The 23,225-nt window shown below is 35.9% G+C and overlaps 1 protein-coding gene across 2 annotated transcripts in view; it reads right to left on the bottom strand.

The window, feature by feature from the left end:
• Window positions 1-6,637: 6,637 nt before the first annotated feature.
• LOC123546806 (putative aminopeptidase W07G4.4) overlaps window positions 6,638-23,225 on the bottom strand; it is a 68,194-nt gene continuing 51,606 nt past the window's right edge. For both annotated transcript variants that reach the window (XM_045333374.2, XM_045333375.2), the window contains exons 12-16: window positions 19,993-20,111; window positions 18,120-18,203; window positions 16,469-16,576; window positions 10,703-10,834; window positions 6,638-8,060 (exon numbers count right to left, since the gene is read on the bottom strand). In XM_045333374.2, coding sequence (XP_045189309.2) covers window positions 7,926-8,060; window positions 10,703-10,834; window positions 16,469-16,576; window positions 18,120-18,203; window positions 19,993-20,111 — 578 coding nt within the window. In that variant the 3' untranslated portion in view covers window positions 6,638-7,925. The remainder of the gene's footprint in view (window positions 8,061-10,702; window positions 10,835-16,468; window positions 16,577-18,119; window positions 18,204-19,992; window positions 20,112-23,225) is intronic.

The raw sequence follows: 23,225 nt of genomic DNA, 5'->3' as shown, positions 1-23,225 counted from the left end.
AAAATGAAATAGCAAATAACATTTCATCAGAATTCACCTTAAACTTGGATCTAAATGGTTTACAGATAACAACATTCATCCGATTTGTTACATTTTCTTTCGGAACGTAAATAACCGAGGAACACCAAATAAATCACGAGGATTCCAACTGGCAGAAAAAAAGATATAAAGATTAAACAAAATAATGTTAAATATGTTGGGGAAAACTATTTTTAATTGATAATTAACCCTTAGTGTATCTATGTTTTTCACACATTTGGAAGCCGTTCTGAGATGGGACGTTTTCACAAACAGTTTCTTTTACTTAATGTCGCTTAATTGATTATTAAACAATCAGTTCCGTGTGGGAGACAATCAAAATCCCCTTGATCAAAATCCCCTACACTGAAAAATGACAGGGTGTTACAAAATCCCCTTCATACTTTTGCAGGGGGGTATCATATTCATAATCCCCTCTGTGATTTTTACTTATTTCATCAAGTTCAAATACAACTATATACAACTTAAAAGTCTATTGCATAAAGCATGTAAATACAACGCCTTTAGCAAACATAATATAATTTGGAGCACTGATATCTATATATCTACAATGTTAAGGCTTAATCTAACTGACTTGAAGTTTCAACAGATATTTATTTCAGACTTGTACTTTATAAGTACATTGTCATATACATACAAAATATAAACAACTTGACAGTCCCGATGATATATCACTAAAATGTCGATCATTATGGACAAAAACATACAATATATCATGATATATAATCAGAAGGTTTCTCCATCCTGAATATATATCTTGGTCATAACTGACATTAAGCATCTCTTCTCTGAATTGTTTGATCAATTTTTGACATTATGTTTCTCTACACTGAATGACATTTTTTCATAACTGAATAAATTTTTCTTTCATTGAATGACTTTTATCATAACTGACCAAAATTGTTTCTCCACACTCAGTGTACTTTTATCACAATTTACATGTTTCTTTTAATACCGTAAATTATTTTTCATCTTGACTGATATTATAACAGACCCTTTTCCCATTCCATGGTTACATGCAGAGTTATCTGCACACTGTTATCCAAAAACGAGGCACAGACTCCTGGGTGGAGATATTGATATATCGTAATAATCGTTTTTTCCAATAAAATATCGGACAAAATTGAATTTTATTCTTGGTTTTATTTGTATAAAACTTCTTAACACATTCCTTGTCGGTTGGTTCCATAATGAAATACATGAAAACTTCACTTCTATACATATTCATTATAGCATCCTTATTACGTTGCAATTGAGCCATGCCATGAGAAAACCAACATAATGGCTTTGCGACCAGCATGGATACAGATCAGCCTGTGCATCCGCGCAGTCTGGTCAGGATCCATGCTGTTCGCTTTCAAACCCTATTGCAATTAGAGAAACCGTTAGCGAACAGCATGGATCCTGACCAGACTGCGCGGATGCGCAGGCTGGTCTGGATCCATGCTGGTCGCAAACCCACAATGAAATGTGGTTTGATTAAATGATTAAAAAGACAGTCAGTGCTCTATAATGTTATTTGGTATTAAATACATGATTGAATTAATTCTCTTTTTGTGCCCGAATATGATAAAGATCTTCACAGCATGTGGCCCCGGATGGTCCTTCCTGATCGACATCAGGTTTAAGTTTTCTGATTACGGTGACCAATTCTAACATACTAGTAGAATATCAAATTATCAACTTTAAGATTTCGATTAAAAAACTCAAGGCAAGACTAAAAATATCAGCATTGGCGGGAAACACATTTACATTGTTGTTAATTAAAATCATACAGCTTTTCAAATAGATACAAAATCACATAAAATGGAAACTGGTAAAGTTTTTTTGATCTGTTATATTTTAGGGTGTCATTTAAAGTTTCCGTATAGCGCTATATATTGTCAAATAACTGCTTTCATTTAGATTGTCAACAACCTAGAATATTTTGTAATTATGCAAAATAAAACTTTCTTTCTTTTACATTTTCTCATGGCTGATACAAAGAATTGTCAAAATGCAGACTAACCACCAAGGCACAAACATATTTTACTTGCAACTGTATAAAAGTGAAGTTACGTCGGCTAAAGTGAGGGGATCAGTTGAGAATTAATAAACCCAGTGTCATAGTTCTTCCTTGCTGAATAAAATGGACATGTCGGTTGAAAAGCTACTAAATGCTGCTTATAATCCGATGTCTTTGCATTTATTGAAAAGTGATATTTCAACTTGATTTTACTTTTAATTCAGATTCCAATCACTGAGTTAAAATTAAATGCCAGAAACCTGAAACCTAGTTGGTTCTAAAAATCGGGGATAACTAGAACAAGTAATTTACTGCGAAATATATACAAAACTCAGCATAAGTATTAACAAGAGCTGCCCGTAAGACAGCGCGCTCAACTTTTCTCAGTGCTTAAATCTGAATTAGAGCTTTGCCAGTAAAAAAAAAATCCAAGTTAAAAAGGGACATAACTCTGTCAAAATTCAAATCAGAGTTATGGGAATTGTGTCGCCTGGTGTAGACTTTGATAGTAAATAACTATTTTGAGTTTCAGGTCAAAAGCTTTAATAGTAACAGAGATATTTGACTTTATCAAAAATTTTAACAAAAAAAATCAAAGTTAAAAAGGGACATAATTCTGTCAAAATTCAAATCAGTGTGTGTGATATTCTTTTGGTGTAGATTTGATGTAAACAGTATTTTAAGTTTCAAGTCAAAAGCTTTGATAGTAAGAGATATTGACTTTAAAACTTAAAAAGTTAAAAGGGCATAATTCTGTCAAATTCAAACCAGAGTTATGTGAATTGTTCTCCTGGTGTAGATTTTGATAGTAAATAACTATTTTGAGTTTCAAGTCAAAAGCTTTAATAGTAACAGAGATATTTGACTTTAAGCTAAAAAGGGGCATTATTCTGTCAAAATTCGAATCAGAGTTATGGGGATTATTTCTCCCCGTGTAGACTTTGATAGTAAATAATTTAAGTTTCAAGTCAATAGGTTTGATAGTAACAGAGATATTTGACTTTATCAAAAACTTTAACCAACAGCGACGCTGACGCCAACGCCGGGGCGAGTACAATAGCTCTACTTTTTCTTCGAAAAGTCGAGCTAAAAATGATAAAAAAAACAACGAAAAAAGCCTTATACAAAGTATCTAATAACTATTACTAATAGACATAAATTTATAGCAACTGAAAAGGCTGTGACTGGCTGAAAGCATTTTAGCGTCTTTTCTCTTAAAATCCTATTAGTATTTAAATTAGTCTAAAGAATAGTTTTGAATATCAACTACCTATTTTGAAAAATAGCAGTGATTTAAACTTCAGGGCACTGTGTCGCACTTATGTCATTTAGATCTGTCAACTTTGGTCTAATATTTGTAACCAAATTAAAAATTTACATTTAAGATTTCTTTTTTATTGACTTTTAGGAACTCAAGAACAATGACTTTTCTTTAGGAATGTTAAATTGTTTTGTCAAGCAACATCCTATCGCTTCATTATCACTTAGTTTGACCCGGCAGTCTGCGCCTCGTTTTGATAATTCGGGATTTGGCGAGAAATCCCGAGAATGCTAAATTCGCCGAATGAGAAACTGGTCTATTATCTACACTGAAAGATTAACATGATGTTTTCCCTTCACTTTATGAATTTTCTTTTCATAGGTTTAGCTTTCTCTCTTTTATATTTAATGAAAATTACACAAAGCAGTAAGGTCATGTTTCTATAAACTGAATGATAAATTAAATATTTTTATATTCAATAAGAGTATAGAAAGGATGATGATATTATATGTTTCTTAACATTTTTGATTGCTATTGACTGAAAATACTATCTGTAAATATGTTTTGTTTTTGTTTTTTTTTGTTTTGTTTTTTTTTTTGCTTTTAATGAAAATGTTTCTTAACACTGCAAGTCAAGCAAGGCTGCATTCCAGCTGCTGTAAACTACTTTAAGTTGTGATTTCAATCACTAGGCAGGACAAATTAATGATGTGCATGGAAAAATACCAAAATATAGAGGTGTCTTGTCCTAAATCTCTATTTCAGGCATGTAAGTCCCCTCCTAGTGTCGAGTACAGCAAATATATTCTTGGTGTGCAGGAAATGTGCCAATGCTGGTATACTAGACATGAAATTGAAGGAGGAAGTAATATACTAATTATTGTAGATTGGTTACAGTTAATGTATCTAAACATTTAGCAATTTAACAAATATTCTATGTTCAGCTCAGACTAGAATATACAAACGGATTAATCCCACACAGCATTTCCTCTCATTGTCATTTAGGGATATATTATTGAATAAAATTTTATTTAGTTGTTAAAAAGTTACAAAAACAAAAATTAAGCAAGAAAAGAAAATGAGTTAAATCAATAATTATCTGAGATTAAGATATGTTTCAAGCCCTTTGCACTTCATCTCATTGCATACTATTTGAAATTCAAGTTACTTGAAATTAAATTCTGTAGTTGCATAGCAACAGTCTTCCAAAACAATGTAAGCTTTGATTGTATAAAGGCAAAAAAGTGGTAAGGATTCAAAAGGCTATAAGTCATTTAACTGAAACAGAATTAACATGTATATCCTGACAAAATAGGGAGATAGGTTGAAGTTATTTGATGTTAGTGAAAACAGAGACTGAGGGGAGTCATTTGATGTCAGTGACACTGAGGCTGAGGGGAAAGTCTTGATGTCAGTGGCACACAGGCTGAGGGTAAAGTCATTTGATGTCAGTGACACACAGGCTGAGGCTAAAGTCATTTGATGTCAGTGACACACAGGCTGAGGGGAAAGTCTTTTGACGTCAGTGGCACAGAGGCTGAGAGGAAAGTCATTTGATGTCAGTGACATAGAAGCTGAGGGGAATGTTATTTGATGTCAGTGGCACAGAGGCTGAGAGGAAAGTCATTTGATGTCAGTGACACAGAGGCTGAGGGGAATGTTATTTGATGTCAGTGACAGAGGCTGAGAGGAAAGTTACTTGATGTCAATAATACAGAGGCTGCAAGGAAGTTATTTGATGTCAGTGACAGAGAGGCTGAGAGGAAAGTGATTTGATGTCAGTGACACAGAGGCTGAGAGGAAATTTATTTGATGTCAGTGACACAGAGGCTGAGGAGAAAGATATTTGATGTCAGCGACAGGGAGGCTGAGAGGAAAGTTGCTTGATGTCAATGACACAGAGGCTGAGGGGAAATTTATTTGAGGTCAGTGACACAGAGGCTGAGAGGAAAGTTACTTGATATCAATGACACAGAGGCTGAGGGGAAAGTTATTTGATGTCAGGGACAGAGGCTGAGAGGAAAGTTACTTGATGTCAGTGACACAGAGGCTGAGAGGAGTTATTTTATGTCAATGACACAGAGGCTGAGGGGAAATTTATTTGATGTCAGTGACACAGAGGCTGAGAGGAAAGTTACTTGATGTCAATGACACAGAGGCCGAGGGGAAAGTTATTTGATGTCAGAGACACAGAGGCTGAGAGGAAAGTTACTTGATGTCAGTGACACAGAGGCTGAGAGGAGTTACTTTATGTCAATGACACAGAGGCTGAGGGGAAATTATTTAATGTCAGCGACACAGAGGCTGTGAGGAAAGTTACTTGATGTCAATGACACAGAGGCCAAGGGGAAAGTTATTTGATGTCAGTGACACAGAGGCTGAGATGAAAATTACTTGATGTCAATGACGCAGAGGCTGAGGGGAAATTTATTTGATGTTAGTGACACAGAGGCTGAGAGGAAAGTTACCTGATGTCAATGACACAGAGGCTGAGGGGAAAGTTATTTGATATCAGAGACACAGAGGCTGAGAGGAAAGTTACTTGATGTCAGTAACACAGAGGCCGAGAGGAAAGTTACTTGATGTCAATGACACAAAAGCTGAGGGGAAAGTTATTTGATGTAAGGGACACAGAGGTTGAAAGAAAAGTTACATGATATCAATGACACAGAGGCTGAGAGGAAAGTTACTTGATGTCAATGACACAGAGGCCGAGGGAAAAGTTATTTGATGTCAGTGACACAGAGGCTGTGTGGAAAGTTATTTGATGTCAGCCACACAGAGGCTGAGAGGAAAGTTACTTGATGGGGAAGTTATTTTAAAATGTCAGTGACACAATGGCTTCGAGGTAGTTATTTGATGTCAGTGACAGCGAGGCTGAGGGGAAAGTTATTTGATGTCAGTGACACAGAGGCTGAAGGTAAAGTTATTTAATGTCAGCAACACAGGCTGAGGAGAAAGTTTTTTGATATCAGTGACACAAAGGCTGAGGGGTAATTATATCATGTCAGCAACACCGAGGCTTAGGGGAAGTTATTTAATGTCAGTGACACAGAGGCTGAGGGGAAAGTTACTGGATGTCAGTGACACAGAGGCTGAGGGGAAAGTTATTTGATGTCAATGACACAGAGGCTGAGGGAAAAGATATTTGATGACAGTGACACAGAGGCTGAGGGTAAAGTCTTTTGATGTCAGTGACACAGAGGCTGAGGGTAAAGTCGTTTGATGTCAGTGACACAGAGAGAAAGGGAAAATAATTTGTCAGTGACACTTGGTAAGGGGCAAGTCATCCAACTATTAGGCCAACCAATCCACTATAGAAACAAACAAACTTTCTATTGTTGTGTAGTATTTTATTAGATAAATCTATATATATATACTCAAGGTTATTCCTGAGAACAATACTTCGATCACATTTTTTGTTCATATTTGATATGCCTTAGACCTCAGGCAAATAATACTGACTATTGACCAGCAAGCCATTCCATAAAAGAAAATAAATAAGATATATATTTGTCAATTACGTGGAACACCTGTAAACCCATGCACAACGGAAAATCCTCAGGTAGCCAGATAGGTAAAGTTTTTGTTACATATTTAAAGAGAAATTTTCACCCCAAATCTTATAGGCCCATATTTGCATGGAGCAAAACAGAGTAATATCAGCCTACAGGTGAACCTACACAACTGATTATTTCTGTCATATTATCTGATTTGGTTATAAAATCAATCATCTACTCTTACATTTAAAACAATATCTATTCTATTTTATGTACATTGTATACATTTATTTATTTATTTGGGTTTTACGGTGCACCAACACAGTATAGGTTATATGGTGCCAAACAGGACTACAATTTTTCGTTTCACATCTCATTTACATCCAAATAAAAACATGAGGTATGGAATCAAAATTTGCATACCTGCTGGAATCCATCACAGAGTTACAGCAAAGTCACCTCTTACTATCATGCAAGGGTAAGGCAGTGGTTCCAATTCTTTTCATACACATTGTATACAACTCACTGTATACTTAATTGGGTACTTCACCAATTGCAAGCTAAAAGGATTGTGTAATATCTTCGATAATCCTACACAATAATATAAACCAATCTCCTTTGACGTGTATAGCATGTAATGTAAAAATAACGTTGAAATGTTTGTTTTCTAAAGTGAACTGTATTCTAATGTTGTAACATGTCAATTTCAGTTTTGTAAAATTTTAGATAATACAGTAAAACAATGAACGCTCGAAGTCACAAAGGAATCAGCAAGTTTTTTAGAGTTTCGAGCCACCAAAATGGGAACTGCTCAAATGCAAAAAGTGTGCATCACTACATAAAATCCTCTTCAAAACAAAAACTGCCGTGTTTGGAAAGTCTGAAATCCCCCTTGAGCTTTTGTGTAGGTTCACATGTATGTACAAACAGTATGTATTTCACTTAGACATATCAACATCAATCAATATATAACAGTCAAATGAAAAAAAGATATCTGGAAACAAAGCACACATACAGTATGATTATAGCTGTCTAGTATCTCCACTTAATACATTAATTTCTGAATTTGATCCAGGTTTTCATTTACAGTTTATACAAGTTAAGTATTGGTGCCGAATGCCTAAACTCTCGGCAAAATGAAATGTCCAGCCAGAGCTAGAAGTGGTGCGGCTGTAGGTACACCAGGGAATGGTCCGCTAGAGCCTGCAATATCCAAGTGGGAGTAGGGCAGGGGCTTGTCTGAGTCATTTCCATGCTGAAAGTATAAGAAAAACAACAGAGTTAAGCTACTTAATAATTTAACAAGAACTGTCCATAAGACAGCAAATGCTTGACTATAATTATAATTGTTGTCACAAAAGCAGGAATATTACCCTAAATGTTAAAATATCTAAACAATTCCAATCCAGTATCTGCATTAGTTTTGGAGACGGTAACTTGCATGCAAAACTTTAACCAGAAGTTTTAAGTTCACAGGGGACATAATGTGGCCAAAAGGCATGTCAGAGTTACAGGACTTGATGCTATAACCTAGTAATATAACTCAGAAGACACATGTAAAATTTCAATTCAATATCTGCATTTGATTTGGAGATAGTAATTTGCATGTAAAACTTTAACCAGGATTTTCTAAGTCCAAAACAGGAGCATAATTTGTCCAAAATACATGTCAGAGATACGGGACTTGACCCAGTGACGTTGGTAATTGACTTAGAAAAGAGAAAATAAGTTTCAGAGCTATACACCTTAAAGTAATAGCTATATGTACTTGCATGCAAAACTTCAACCAGGATCCCAGCATCTCACATTATATAATATACAGTAGTCAAAGGGAACCAACTATTTGTTAAAGCAAACACCTGTTGTAAAATTAAGAAATAATATATATCTCATTTAGTGATTTGTCGCTGAATAAATCATTGTTTGGAGTTTAGATGTGAAGAAATTATATCACGAGGCAGCAGCACGAGTAATATAATAATACGCATCTGAATGACAAACAATGATTTTATTCAAGAGCAAATCACTAAATGAGATATATTATTTTGATTCTTTTGATTCTAACACGTTACCAAGGATTTTAAAGTACATCCTTGAAGGCATTCATTAAATATTTGCCCATTTTTAATTGGTTTCATTTCCAGCACGCCACTATGCCGCTTGACGCTATGACGTATTAATTGTGACATCCGGAAAATGAATTGTTGTATAATAATTCACAGTTTTCAGCCTTCTTTGTTTAATAGGAAAATGAATCGGATCGTGTTAGAATACTATGTACTAATTTGGACCATTCAGAAACAAGTTTAATAAATAGCACCAATCAAAGCTCACTTCTGATAAAGTATAAAAAGGTAGATCAGGATGACAGAATCCATTCTGTATCCAGCAATTGATGTAGACACATCAAGGATTCAACAAATAATTTATCCCAGTACCTTGATGAGAAAGTTATTGAAACTATGCTGCCAGGGCAGATAAATTATAAAAAAGAAGACATTTGACATTCATAGACTAAAGAAGAGTTGCATCATTTTAACAAGGTTTTGAGTTATACGGCCAGCGCATAGGAGTTTTACCTTAATGGTAGCTGAATACTATAGATGATAGCAAATACAGGCTAAGCGTCGGAAAGGTGAGGCAGAGACAGAGTGTTTGGTAATCTACTGAAATAATAGGAGAGTTCCAGCTTACAGACGAGGTTCAGCATTATTGGCGAAGTACAGCCAAGGCATCGGGGTTATACCTATATGGTAGTTGAATGCTATATGTGATAGCATATAGGCGCTGAGCATCGATCCAGAAGTCAGGGCAATCTTACTGAGTTACAGCTTCAATTAAGAGGACACAGGCTGAACATCTTTTTTGTTTTTGTTGGGTTTAACGTTGCACCGACACGATAGGTCATATGGCGACTTTCCAGCTTAATGGAAGAGGATGACCCCAGGTGCCCCTCCGTGCATTATTTCCTCACGAGCAGGCACCTGGGTAGAACCATCGACCTTCCATAATCCAGCTGGATGGCTTCCTCACATGAAGAATTCAACGCACATCAATGAGGGGTAAGTGATTTGAAGTCGGCAACTTTAACCACTCAGCTACGGAGGCTCCAGCTGAACATCTATGTGATAGGACTCGTATGTTGCTGATTCAAAGATTTTGTCTTCGGGAACTTCAACAAAAAGACCAATCAAGTATAGTATCTCCAGCCTATAGGAGTTTGAGCCGGTTATTATTAACTGAAGATTGGTAGTTAGTGATTTGCCTGATCCCTGAAATTATTTAGCTCCTAATTGAAATCATTAACGAATCATTGGTACAGGAATCATTTAGGCAAGGTAGCCAGAGAAAAAATTTATATACAAGATATTTGGTCTCACCAGCTATAGGTTTTAACAAAGGACATTTTACATCCTTTGTCAGCTAGTCCAAGACATAGTCATCTTAGCGATTGGACCCATTTCATCAGGCACTTCCCTGGGCAATATAACTCGTATCCTGACAACGGGTACATACCAAAATGATACTGACTGAATGGCTATCAATGTAGGTCATGATCAGACTGCCTGGATGTGCAAGCTGATCATGATCTGCACTGATCGCAAAGGCAGAATTAATGTGTCCAGCATGATAAGGGATAATGAGCATAGTAGATCTATTTTCTTTTCATTCAGTTTACCATTATTTTTTGGCAAAACAATGCACCCATGAACTAAATACTATTTGAATAAAATAGTCTATGATTGGTGTAAAACAAGCAATGGTATCCCACATAGGTATTTTATTCAGAATACTACGGCCTTCTAGATGAGAAAAATCTGAAGGTATGAATACTCGGACAGAAAGAGATGACTTGCACGATTCACCTGCCCCAATCCCTTATAAAAAGATTATAACCTTATCAAGTCCTGATGCCTTGATCATGAAAGCTGAAGGGCTCTGGTGACCACGTGCAGTGGCACTTGATGGTTGGTTGTTACACTGCAGAACATCCTCATATTCCGACTTGCCAGTGTGGAATTCATAGTCCTGTGAAATACATTATTTGAAATAATTTATTTCATATTGTATTTGAAGTTCAAATTGTGTAATCAGTCATAATGGTACTGTGAACTTTAAAGGGTCAAAACACATTCCAATAAAGTAAGTAAATAAAATAAACTTATTGCATTTTCGGACCAGAGGAAGTGCTTCAGTGCTGACTAAGTATTTTTGTCATGTCCAATGAGGCAACACCTTTAACATCTAAAAACCATACTGCTAAATAATGCTAAGATTGGTTAGGTAATGTTACTGCCTTGGTACTGAATCAATACATGGTTGCTCCTGCACTGTAATACATAAATAGATGCAGCTTCATATAAGTGAATGAAGTATGGTCAAAGCAATAAAAGGTCCCTCACTAGAAGATGAATAATTATCACAGCTGCAGCATATAGTAATGTTCTGATATCTGTCAATGATGTATATGCAATTATATGCTATACATATAAAAACATAACAGAAAATAATTGCTGAATTTAAAGTTGCATGTTTAAAAATCTACAGTTGTTAACTGCTTTTAATATCTATTAACAACACTTCATTTTTGAATTGGTGGGAAAATGTAATGCAATATTTCATCATATTAAAGGGAAGTAAATCTGTGGATAAAAAAACTACTGACTGAACAGGAAAAGTAAAACACTTGACCTCCAATGAGATCATTATCTACCTGCGAGTGGTCTGGGTGTTGAACATGACACATTTACTCAATAGGGATACTTGTGTCTAGTAATGTTAAAATTTCTTAAGGGAAAGCAGAACTGATATTGTGCTGAAGTGGACAGTCACCCCGTTAACCTTTAACCTCCTACAGTAATCTTGACCTTTGACCTATGGGTTTTGTGTCTTGCATATGATGCATCATCAGGTTATTGGGGGCATTTTTGTCAAGAAACATCAAAATCCCTTGATAGATGGCATAGAGATTAAGTTAACTGTTAATCATTGACCTGAAAATGTGACCTTGACCTCTGTGCTAGGGGTCTGAGAGTTCTGCATGACACATTTCATTACATAGGGAACATTTGTGCCAAGTAATTAATATCCCTTGATGCGTACCCAGGTGAAAATACTACCCATCCTAGATTTACTTCAAAAGGGAAGTTTTCAATAATCATCAAGCAGTGCAAGACTTTTACCACGGCCTCTGGCTTTGAATGACTTGCCTCAATACCACTGTGGGTTTAAAACCTCACTTGGTGTATTTAAGTCTTTCTTGCCAGGAAGTCATCCAGCTGGCTTAGGGAAGGTGCCCACTCATGTTAACATAATCCCTGGGGAACATGGGGTCTTCACTATCAAAAGCTGAAAAGTTGCTATATGACCTATATTTGTGACAGTGTGCTGTTCAAAAAAAAAAAAAAAAAAAACAACAATAAAGAAATATAAAAAAAAAGTTGTTCACAATGAGCATTGTTCAAGTTTTTTCAAAATTATACACCTAATAACTTGCACAGCTGTGACTCTGTTAAAACTCACAGAATTCTATTAGTTATTAATCCTACAGTTAAATATCAGATAAAACAAGAGCTGTCAGAGGACAGCAACACTGGACTATTCTACAGCCTTGTCAATTGAATGAAAACAAGTCAGAAAAGGGGCACAATTTTGTAAAAATGGGAAACAGGGTTATGGAACCTGTACAGTGCTTATCAGCTCATGACAGTGGACAAGTGTGTGAAGTTTCAATCCATTCCCATTAGTGGGTACTGAGATACCAGCTTACATATAAGAATTTAAGCAAAACTGATAACTTGAAAAGGTGGCGTAATTTTGAACAAGAGCTGTCCGTAAGACAGCCAAGCTCGACTATTCGAAATATTGTCACAGAAGCAGGAAATTATTACCCAAAATGTTAAATATCAAAAGAGTTTTAAGTTCGAAACGGGACATAATTTGACCAAAATGCATATCAGAGTTATGGGACTTGATGCTATCAACTAGTTTAATAACCCCGAAGAAACATGTTAAGTTTCAATTCCATATCTGCATTAGTTTTGGAGATAGTAACTTGCATATAAAACTTTAACCAGGATTTTCTAAGTCCAAAAGGGGGCATAATTTGCTCAAAATACATGTTAAGAGTTATGGAACTTGATCCAGTGAGGTTGGTAACTGACCTAGAAAAAGAATAAATAAGTTTCAAAGATATATGCCTTTTGGTAATAGCTGTATGTACTTGCATGCAAAACTTTAACCAGGATTTTCTAAGTCCAAAAGGGGGCATAATTTGCCCAAAATACAGGTCAGAGTTTATGGGACTTGATTCTATCAACTAGTTTTATTAACCCCGAAGACACATGTGAAGTTTCAATTAATATCTGCATTAGTTTTGGAGATAGTAACTTGCATGTAAAACTTTAACCTGGATTTTCTAAGTCCAAAAGGGGGCATAATTTGCTCAAAATACATGTCAGAGTTATGGGACTTGGCCCAGGTGAGGTAGGTAATTGATCTAGACAAAAGAAAAAATAAGTTTCAAATCAATATGCCTTTTAGTAATAGCTGTATGTACTTGCCGCAAACTTTAACCAGAATTTTCTAAGTCCAAAATGGGCATAATTTGGCCAAATCATGTCAGGTTATGGGACTTGACCCAGTGAGGTCAGGTAATTGATCTAGAAAAAGAAAAAATAAGTTTCAAATCTATATGCCTTTTATGTAATAGCTGTATGTACTGCACGCAAAACTTAAACCACAATTTTATAAGTACACAAAAGGGGCAAATATTGACAAAATAAGGTCAGAGTTTAGGGCTTGTGTGCTATCAACTAGTTTATAACCCCGAAGACACATGTGAGTTTCAATTCAATATCTGCATTAGTTTTGGAGATTAGTAAATTGCATGTAAAACTTTAACCAGAATTTTCTAAGTCAAAGGGGGCATAATTTGCTCAAAATACATGTTAGAGTTATGGAACTTGACCCAAGTGGGTTGGTAATTGACCTAGAAAAAGAATAAATAAGTTTAAAGCTATATGCCTTTAAATGATAGCTAGTATGTACGTTGCTGCAAAAACTTACCAAGGTGTGACGCGACGCGACGCGACGCCGACGCTCCAGGGTGATGTAGAATAGCTAGACTATTCTTTGAATAGTCGAGCTAAAAAATGCAAAGTAGAGTTACTGAACCTATGCACTGCATGTTATATCATGGCAGTGAATAAGTCTGTGAAGTTTCAATCCTTTCCCATTACTGGATACTGAGATACCAGCTTACATACAAAAACTTAACCAAAAACTGCTAAGTCGAAAAAGGGGCACAATTAAAACAAGAGCTGTCGGAGGACAGCAACGCTCGACTATTTAACAGCCTTGTCGCTTGAATGAATAAGAAAGTCGAAAAAGGGGCATAATTAGTAAAAAAGTAAAATAGGGTTATGGAACCTGCATAGTGCTTATCAGCTCATGACAGTGAACTAGTGTGTGAAGTTTCAATCCTTTCCCATTAGTGGATACTGAGATACCAGCTTACATCCAAAAACTTAACCAAAAATTTCTATGTTGAAAAAGGGGCATAATTTTGTAAAAAAGCAAAATACAGTTATGGGACCTGCTTTGTGCATGTCAGATCATGAAAGTGAACAAGTGTGTGAAGTTTCAATCCATTCCCATTAGTGAGTACTGAGATACCAGCTTACATACAAAACCTTAACCAAAAAATTCTAAGTCGAAAAAGGGGCATAATTTTGTAAAAAAGCAAAATAGAGTTATGGAACCTGTGCAGTGTAAGTCAGTTTATCACAGTAAATAAGTGTGTGAAGTTTCAATCCATTCCCACAAGTGGTTACTGAGATACCAGCTTACATACAAAACCTTAACCAAAAATTTCTAAGTCCAAAAAGGGGCATAATTTTGTAAAAAGGCAAAACAGAGTTATGGAACCTGTGCAATGTAAGTCAGTTTATCACAGTGAATAAGTGTGTGAAGTTTCAATCCATTCCCACAAGTGGCTGCTGAGATACCAGCTTACATACAAAAACTTAACCAAATCGGGACGCGGACGCCGACGCGGATGCCGACGCGGACGCCGACGCATGGGCGAGTCCAATAGCTCTACTATTCTATGAATAGTCGAGCTAAAAAAAAAAAACAAAGTAGAGTTATGGGACCTGCTTAGTGCATGTCAGATCATGACAGTGAACAAGTGTGTGAAGTTTCAATCCATTCCCATTAGTGAGTACTGAGATACCAGCTTACATCCAAAAACTTAACCAAAAATTTCTATGTTGAAAAAGGGGCATAATTTGTAATAAAGCAAAATACGTTATGGACCTGCTTTGTGCATGTCAGATCATGAAAGTGAAATAAGTGTGTGAAGTTTCAATCCATTCCATTAGTGAGTACTGAGATACCAGCTTACATACAAAAACCTTAACCAAAAAATTCTAAGTCGAAAAGGGCATAATTTTGTAAAAAAGCAAAATAGAGTTATGGAACCTGTGCAGTGTAAGTCAGTTTATCACAGTAATAAGTGTGTGAAGTTTCAATCCATTCCCACAAGTGGTTACTGAGATACCAGCTTACATACAAAACCTTAACCAAAAATTTCTAAGTCCAAAAAGGGGCATAATTTTGTAAAAAGGCAAAACAGAGTTATGGAACCTGTGCAATGTAAGTCAGTTTATCACAGTGAATAAGTGTGTGAAGTTTCAATCTATTCCCACAAGTGGTTGCTGAGATACCAGCTTACATACAAAAACTTAACCAAATCGGGACGCGGACGCCGACGCGGATGCCGACGCGGACGCCGACGCATGGGCGAGTCCAATAGCTCTACTATTCTATGAATAGTCGAGCTAAAAAAAAAAAAACAAAGTAGAGTTATGGGACCTGCTTAGTGCATGTCAGATCATGACAGTGAACAAGTGTGTGAAGTTTCAATCCATTCCCATTAGTGAGTACTGAGATACCAGCTTACATACAAAACCTTAACCAAAAAGTTGAAAAAGGGGCATAATTCTGTAATAAAGCAAAATTGAGTAATGGAACCTGATCAAAGTAAGTCAGTTTATCAGAGAAATTAAGTGTGTGAAGTTTCAATCCAATCCCACAAGTTCTTACTGAGATACCAGCTTACATACAAAAACATAACCAAAATGGGACGCCAACGCACGGGCGAGTCCAATAGCTTTACTAGCTTTACGAGCTAAAAACACTACATGTCCTTAAAAAAAAGGTTGCTTTAATTATGAGTCATAGCAAGAGCACATTGTTGGTGCAGACACTCATCTGTTTTTTTTTTTGTCTCTGTATAACAGAAATATTGTCAGATAAAAGTCAGCATTTCATGGCGAATAACTGCTCCAAGTTTTAAATAAAAATATTTGAATATTAAGGAGAAAAGTTGACCTAAATGCAAAACTTAACCAAGAAATCTGATCTTTCTAAGTCCAAAAGGGGCCATAATTCTTGCAAAAAGCAGGATGGAGTTATGTTTCTTGCAATGCTGACGCCAATTAAGTGATGACGATAACTCATCATTTTTCCCCAAAAAAATCAGATGAACTAAAATTTATATAAATCACAGAAATGTCAGCTGAGCTACATCTGAAATGAAACACTACCTATAGTCTACATTCATTTGTAATGTAGCTAAAAGCTGATGGACTAACTTACATCTCTTCGGATTGTAGAAATTTCAAATGGATCAGCCAGTATGTCACCCGCAGCCTGTATGTCTGAGCTTGTGTTTATCTTTCGTGCAGGTCCATTGTCCATAATTATCTGAAAAACATGAACAATATAGCAATTAGTTTATACTAATTTGTTTTAGCTCCATTGTGATGAAAGCTTCAAGCTTATTGTAACCAATCTCGAGTCTGCTTCCTGGAAAAACCAGTACTGGTGTCATATGAGAAGTAATGGTCGTGACCCCAGTTGGACTCGAACCCATGAACCCTGGATTGAGTGGCCAAAACCTTATCTACAAACCACTGCTTCCCTTAACAGACCACCGCTCCCCTTAATAGCAATTTACTGTTAATTTGTTATTGTATGCATAAAAGTTTGTGTTGATATCAACCAACAGTCACTCACAACATCCTTTCAAAATGTAACTAGATACAAGTATTGAATTTTTAGGAACAGAAGTGTTATTTTAGAACAGACTAAAAATGGACTGAGTTTGTTGGTGCCTCCATAGTATACATTGATGTTTTGTTTTATACAGTCTACAAAAAAAAGAAGCATTTTTTAGCTCACCTGAGCCAAAGGCTCATGATGAGCTTTTGTGACCGCTCAACGTCTGTCGCCAGTTGTGCGACATGTGTCCGTTAACATTTTCTAAAAAAATCTTCTTCTTGAAAACCACTGGGCAGAATTACACCAAACTTTACAGGAATGATCCTTGGGTGGCCTTGGCAACCGGAAGAGAAAACTTTAAAAATCTTCTTGTCAAAAACCACAGGGCCTAGAGCTTTGATATCTGGTATGTAGAATCATCTAGTGGTCCTCTACCAAGATTGTTCAAATTATCCCCCTAGGGTCAAATATAGTCCTGCCCTGGGGGTCACATGGTTTATTTAGACTTATATAGGGAAAACGTTGAAAATCTCCTTGTACAAAACCACATGGCCTAGGGCTTTGATATTTGATATGTAGCATCATCTAGTGGTCCTCTACCAAAATTGTTCAAATTATCTCCCTAAGGTCAAATATGGCCCCATCCCAAGGGTTCCAAGTTCTACATAGACTTATATAGGAAAAAAAGTTTAAAAATCTTCTTGTCTGAAGCCACAAGACTTAGGCCTTTGATCTTTGATTTGTGTGTGTGTGTGTGTGTGTGTGTGTGTGTTCGGGTTTAACGTCTTTCTCAACAATTTTTCAGTCATATGAATGACGGTGTCTACTTGTAGCAGTGAGCACAGTGCTCAACTTTATAGTGCTGCCTCACTGGAATATCACGCCGTAGACACATGACATGATACCCCACCCAGTCACATTATACTGACACCGGGCTGACCAGTCCTAGTACTATCCTCTAAATGCTGAGCGCCAAGCGAGGAAGCTACTAGTACCATTTTTTACGTCTTTGGTATGACGCAGCCAGGGATCGAACCCACGACCTCCCGCACTCGAAGCGGTCTTTGATTTGTAGCATTGTCTTATGATCCTCTACCGAAAATGTTCAAATTGTACCCCTGGGGTGAAAAGAGGCCAGCACAGGCTGGTCTGGTTCCATGCTGGTTGCAAATGTTGGTTTTTCTCATGGTGCGGCTCATTTGTTCAGCTAAGGGAAATATTCAGTAGTACAGTAAATATAACTTACTGAATAATCTTCACCATAGGCCCTGATGGCATGTCCAGTCAATGTTGCAATTGTAAACAGCTGAGGATTGACAGCATCCAGGGCCTGAAATATACATTGATGAAATATGAAAATATTCAACATGTGTAAATAAATAATAACAGATCATTCGAATAATGTTCAAAACAGAGTCTTGCACTTCCTCTCTTGCTGTCTATCACAATTTAAAACTTCAACAGCTGGACAACTGCTGATGGGACAAATACTTGGAAAGGAGATACAAAATCTAAAGATTATTAATTAAAGATTGATATGATTTTTGTGTTCTGCAATACCTCTCATTTATTTCTATTATTCTATTATTTTGTTTCAATTACCTTCAGCTAATGCAAAGTTATTGTCAAGATATTACCAGGAAAAGGAAATGAAGAAAGGGAGGAAATTTCAATACTATTTCTGACAGAGTTATGTCTCTTTACACTCTGCATTTCTCTTAATGCCATTTCTCAAGTTTCATTAAGGCTAAAAGCAACTGTCTGGAGAAAATTTAAAAGAATTAAGTTCAATTTAATTACTTTGGACTGAAGTTTCCAACTTTACTATAGTCCTACAGGAAAAGCAGACCCCGCCCCTGGCAGCATTATCTTTACTAGTCACAACAGCTTGAACAAACTTTTTAGAAGGTTACTAACAGAACATTTTTGTGAACTCATTTTGAAATCCTGACACTTATTTCTGATAAATATATTTTAAAGTCATTTCCTTTCTATTGCCATGACAACAAGAGCTCTTCAGGAAATGAATTTATTTGAACAACTTTTTAAATGGGACCAAACAAATATGGTTCAAATAAAAAAAATTGGCATTAAGGATGAGAATCGGGCCTTGAGAAACAAAACTCAAACAACACCAAATCATAGGAAGAAAGAGTTGTTTGACATGAAAATTAAACAGCATGTAAAACATGTATATTACTTCACGAAACTAGTGTCAGTATACTGATAAAAACATAGAATTCCGGAAAAGGACTGCCTAAAGGGGCTCCACTTCCGGACAGTTAAACGCCTTTAAAAACTCACCATTTTTAAAGAACAGTTACACATGTTCGTTTTGATGCATTTGCAATAGCGTGCGAGTGGTGAAATTTCGCATAACAAGGTGAAACACAGTTTTCAGCAATTGTTTATCTTTATTTCTTTACAAATGGTATTCATTTTCAAAGGGAGACAACTTTTTCGGAATACTTTAGGTACAAATGGCATTTATTTTCAAAGGGAGACAACTTTTTCCGATTATTTTAAGTAATCGTCGAGAAAAAGTTGTTTCCCTTTGAAAATGAATGCCTTTTGTAAAGAAATAAAGATAAACAATTGCTGAAAACTGTGTTCCACCTTGTTATGTGAAATTTCACCACTTGCACGCTATTGAAAATGCATCAAAACGAACATGTGTAACAGTTCTTTGAAAATGGTGTTTTTAAAGGGGTTTGACTGTCCGGAAGTGGGGCCCCTATAGGCAGTCATTTTCTGGAATTCAATGTGTATATCAGAATACTGACACTTGTTTCGAAAAGCAATATACATCTTTTACATGCTAGTCAATTTTCATGTCAAACAAATCTTTCTTTCTACGATTTGGTGTTGTTTGATTTTTGTTTCTCAAGGCCTTCTTCGTAACCTTAACAAATGAAACAAGCCAAGTACAAATATTTTCCTTTCAATGTGTTTTTGCTAGTCACTCACTGTTATGTTAAAATGTTGATTTATTTGATACTTGGTCATGCAGAAAATATGGCTAGATATGACTGATAATTTTATGATCTGATAAGTATTGACATGCATTCAATATGGTAAATAACATGTTATTTATCAAAGTAAGTAACAACTATAAATACCAATTCTTTCATCCTACAAAGGACGTCAGCCATCACCATCCGTCCCTCAGCATCTGTGTTCCCGACCCTGACACGTGCTCCTGCACGAGATGTGATGATTTCATCAGCAACATAACACTCTAAATATAAAATATCACTGTTGAAAAATAAACCAATTAAAAGAAATTGATGGAATAAAAATCAGTAAGGATCCCCTACAGATCACAGACTATACTAAATGTTACCCCACATTTCTCCAGCTTTTGATCAGAAATTTGTTTTCAAGCTCATGGCCTTGGCCTTTGACCTACTGACCCTAAAACACTACAGGTCATCTTTAAAGGCAATTGACAATGGTAGTCTAAATTGTTCTATAGTGTTTGATCAGTAACCTGATTATCAGACTGTCAGATTGTCAGGAGCCATATTTTAAATAAACTGGAAAAGTAGGGCAGAGTAATGATTTTTCACTTTTTCTTTACACGTGTGATTCAAACAAAACTAAAATTCTTCCTCTTGAAAAGTCTTTCCTGATATATCTTCAACACCTCTATCCCCAAAATGGTTCACTGAAGTAATAGGTTATCTTCCTGGAAAAGGTTATAAAAGGTTAACCTGTGATACACTGAATCTCGATGCAGCTCTACAAAGGCGCAAGGCCCAGATCAAGAAGCCTGAAAAATTTGGGCGTAAGACAATACAAAGAAAGTCACAGTTGACTCCAAAAAGATAAGGGTTACTCTTAAAAACAATTAATCTGTTTGAAAAAACACTGACTCACTTAGTGCCTAAGTAAATAAGAAAAAAGTCTGGCTAGGAATCATTTCTATATTATGTGAACATCAAAACACTGAGTTCAGATTACTTACAGATTCCATACAGACTGAAAAAAAGTATAATCTCTTTAAAAACAAAAGTAAAAGTATAGAGACTAAAATGAGCCATGCCATGAGAAAACCAACATAGTGGCTTTGCAACCAGCATGGGTCCAGACCAGTCTGCACATCCGCTCAGTCTGGTCAGGATCCATGCTGTTCAGGCTGGTCTAGATCCATGCTGGTCGCAAAGCCACTTTGTTGGTTTTCTCATGGCGCGGCTCAAAATGATTTACAAAATAACTTTGCTTCATTGACTTTGGAGCACTGGCAACAGAACAGAAAGAAAATGCCTCTGTACATGTTATACCTTACCCCTAGGTATTCTATAAGAACCATGGTCATGAAGGAGAAAATTTACTAACCCGTTTCAATCGCGCATTTCATACTTAAAACACGCAGTTTGGTAAATGTGTACTATGGATATCAAACATGTGGTGATTTATCTTCCATTGTGTCCGGGTCACATTTCTTCAATACTTCTTATCTTAGAAAAACAACGCGTAGTTTATAGTTATTTCAACGTTACACAAAAAACTTGCTTGACCTTCCCTGGTGAAGTTCCGTTCTAGATTACAAAACCATTCTGATTGGCTGTTGTGAAAATGTATGTCAATCATCATTTTACTACATGTGTTCGCTAAAATGTGAAAATGCGGCATAAATGTGCAAAATTAAATAAACAAGAGGGCCATGATGGCCCTGTATCGCTCACCTGAGTACCATTGCTCAAAATGATATGATCGTTTCAAACCAATCTCATTGGAAGCTGCTAAGGTGTATTCATTTAGATAAAAAATAAAGGGAGGTAATTTGTCATAAATTCAGTCAATATGTATCTTCACTGATTGTCCAAGTCCATCTGTTGACATAAATGAAATTTCAGATCAGTATCTTCATTAGTTACGGAGATTACCCATTTTAGTTTGAAATAAAGGGAGGTAATTTGACATAAAATCAGTCTATAGTTATCTACCCTGACTGTCTCAGTCCAACTAATTACAATAGTGAAATTTAAACTAAGTCCTATATAAGTACTTACTGATATAAATCCATTTTGATTACAATCAGGGGAGGTTATCAAATATGAAATAACTCTGGAACCTACGATTAGATCTGACAGATTTGCCATGGAATCCAAGATTTATTGTTGCTGAAGATATTTTGGAAGTTTGTATCAAATCAAACCATAAAGGAAGTCTTTATATGGCTGCAAAAGCCAAAATAGCAAATTTTGACCTTTAAGGGGCAATAACTCTGGAACCCACGATGGAATAATAATAATAATAATAATAATAATAATAACGACTTTATTTATAGTGGATAACATATTTGGCTAAGCCAATTTACAATATGGTCCACATATACATGGCTATATACAAACATGGATAAAAATATGACAAAATAAAACACACAAAGTTAATGTTATCAGAAAAATAATATGAGAATGAAAGATTATATACAATACAGGACACTAATTTAACAACTGAAGTAACTATTTACAATGAAAATTGAGAGAGATGGTAGAGACAGTATTTCCTGATATTTAATTGCAATTATGACTTATTGTACTGTCAGAGTATTGCCACTGAAGGTACGATCTTTTAAATTTCTCCAGGGTGCCTGAAGTACATATATAGTTAGGTATGTTATTCCAGATAACTGTTCCAGAATAGTGCAAAGATTTGCGAAAAAATTCCTTTTTTGGCATAGGTACTACTAGTTCATCATTTTCTCTAGATCTAAGTTCACGATCAGATGTTTGCTTTTGAGTAAATTTTGAAGTAAGATAATTAGGACATTGGTCATGAATCGATTTATATACTAGGATTGCTTTTTTGTATTTAATTCGGTCAGAAAAAGTCATCCATTTCAATTTTGTAAATAATTCAGCGGATGGGGCATCAAATTTTTTGTCAAGAATAATTCTTGCAGCACGTTTTTGGAATTTCAAAACAGTTTCTAGAAGCTCGTCACTGCAGTTTCCCCATATAGTGCAGCAATAATCAAGATGTGGCAAAATATAGGCATTGAAAAATAGCTTTCGGGAGTGTAAGTTTAGGAAAGATTTTATTCGTAACAGAAGATATAAATATGTATTGCATTTTTTCATGGTTCGTTCAACCTGATACTTCCAGTTTAGATGTTTATCAACATGCACTCCTAAGAGTTTCTCAGTGGATGAGTATGAAAGTGCTTGACCCTGCATTTGAATAGTATTACAGGTTGTGTGATTTGTTATTTTATTGTTGTTATATGAGGCAGTGATGTACATAGCTTTTGTTTTAGATGTATTAGCCAACCATGATGTTATGTTGCCCAACTTTGCAAGGCTATGTCAGCTGGTGTTTGTGACTCGTATTGATTACCAGGCAGATC

The sequence above is a fragment of the Mercenaria mercenaria genome, chromosome 9, assembly GCF_021730395.1.
Source record: "Mercenaria mercenaria strain notata chromosome 9, MADL_Memer_1, whole genome shotgun sequence".
Classification (NCBI taxonomy): domain Eukaryota; kingdom Metazoa; phylum Mollusca; class Bivalvia; order Venerida; family Veneridae; genus Mercenaria; species Mercenaria mercenaria.
This window is presented reverse-complemented; position numbering and strand designations above follow the sequence as displayed.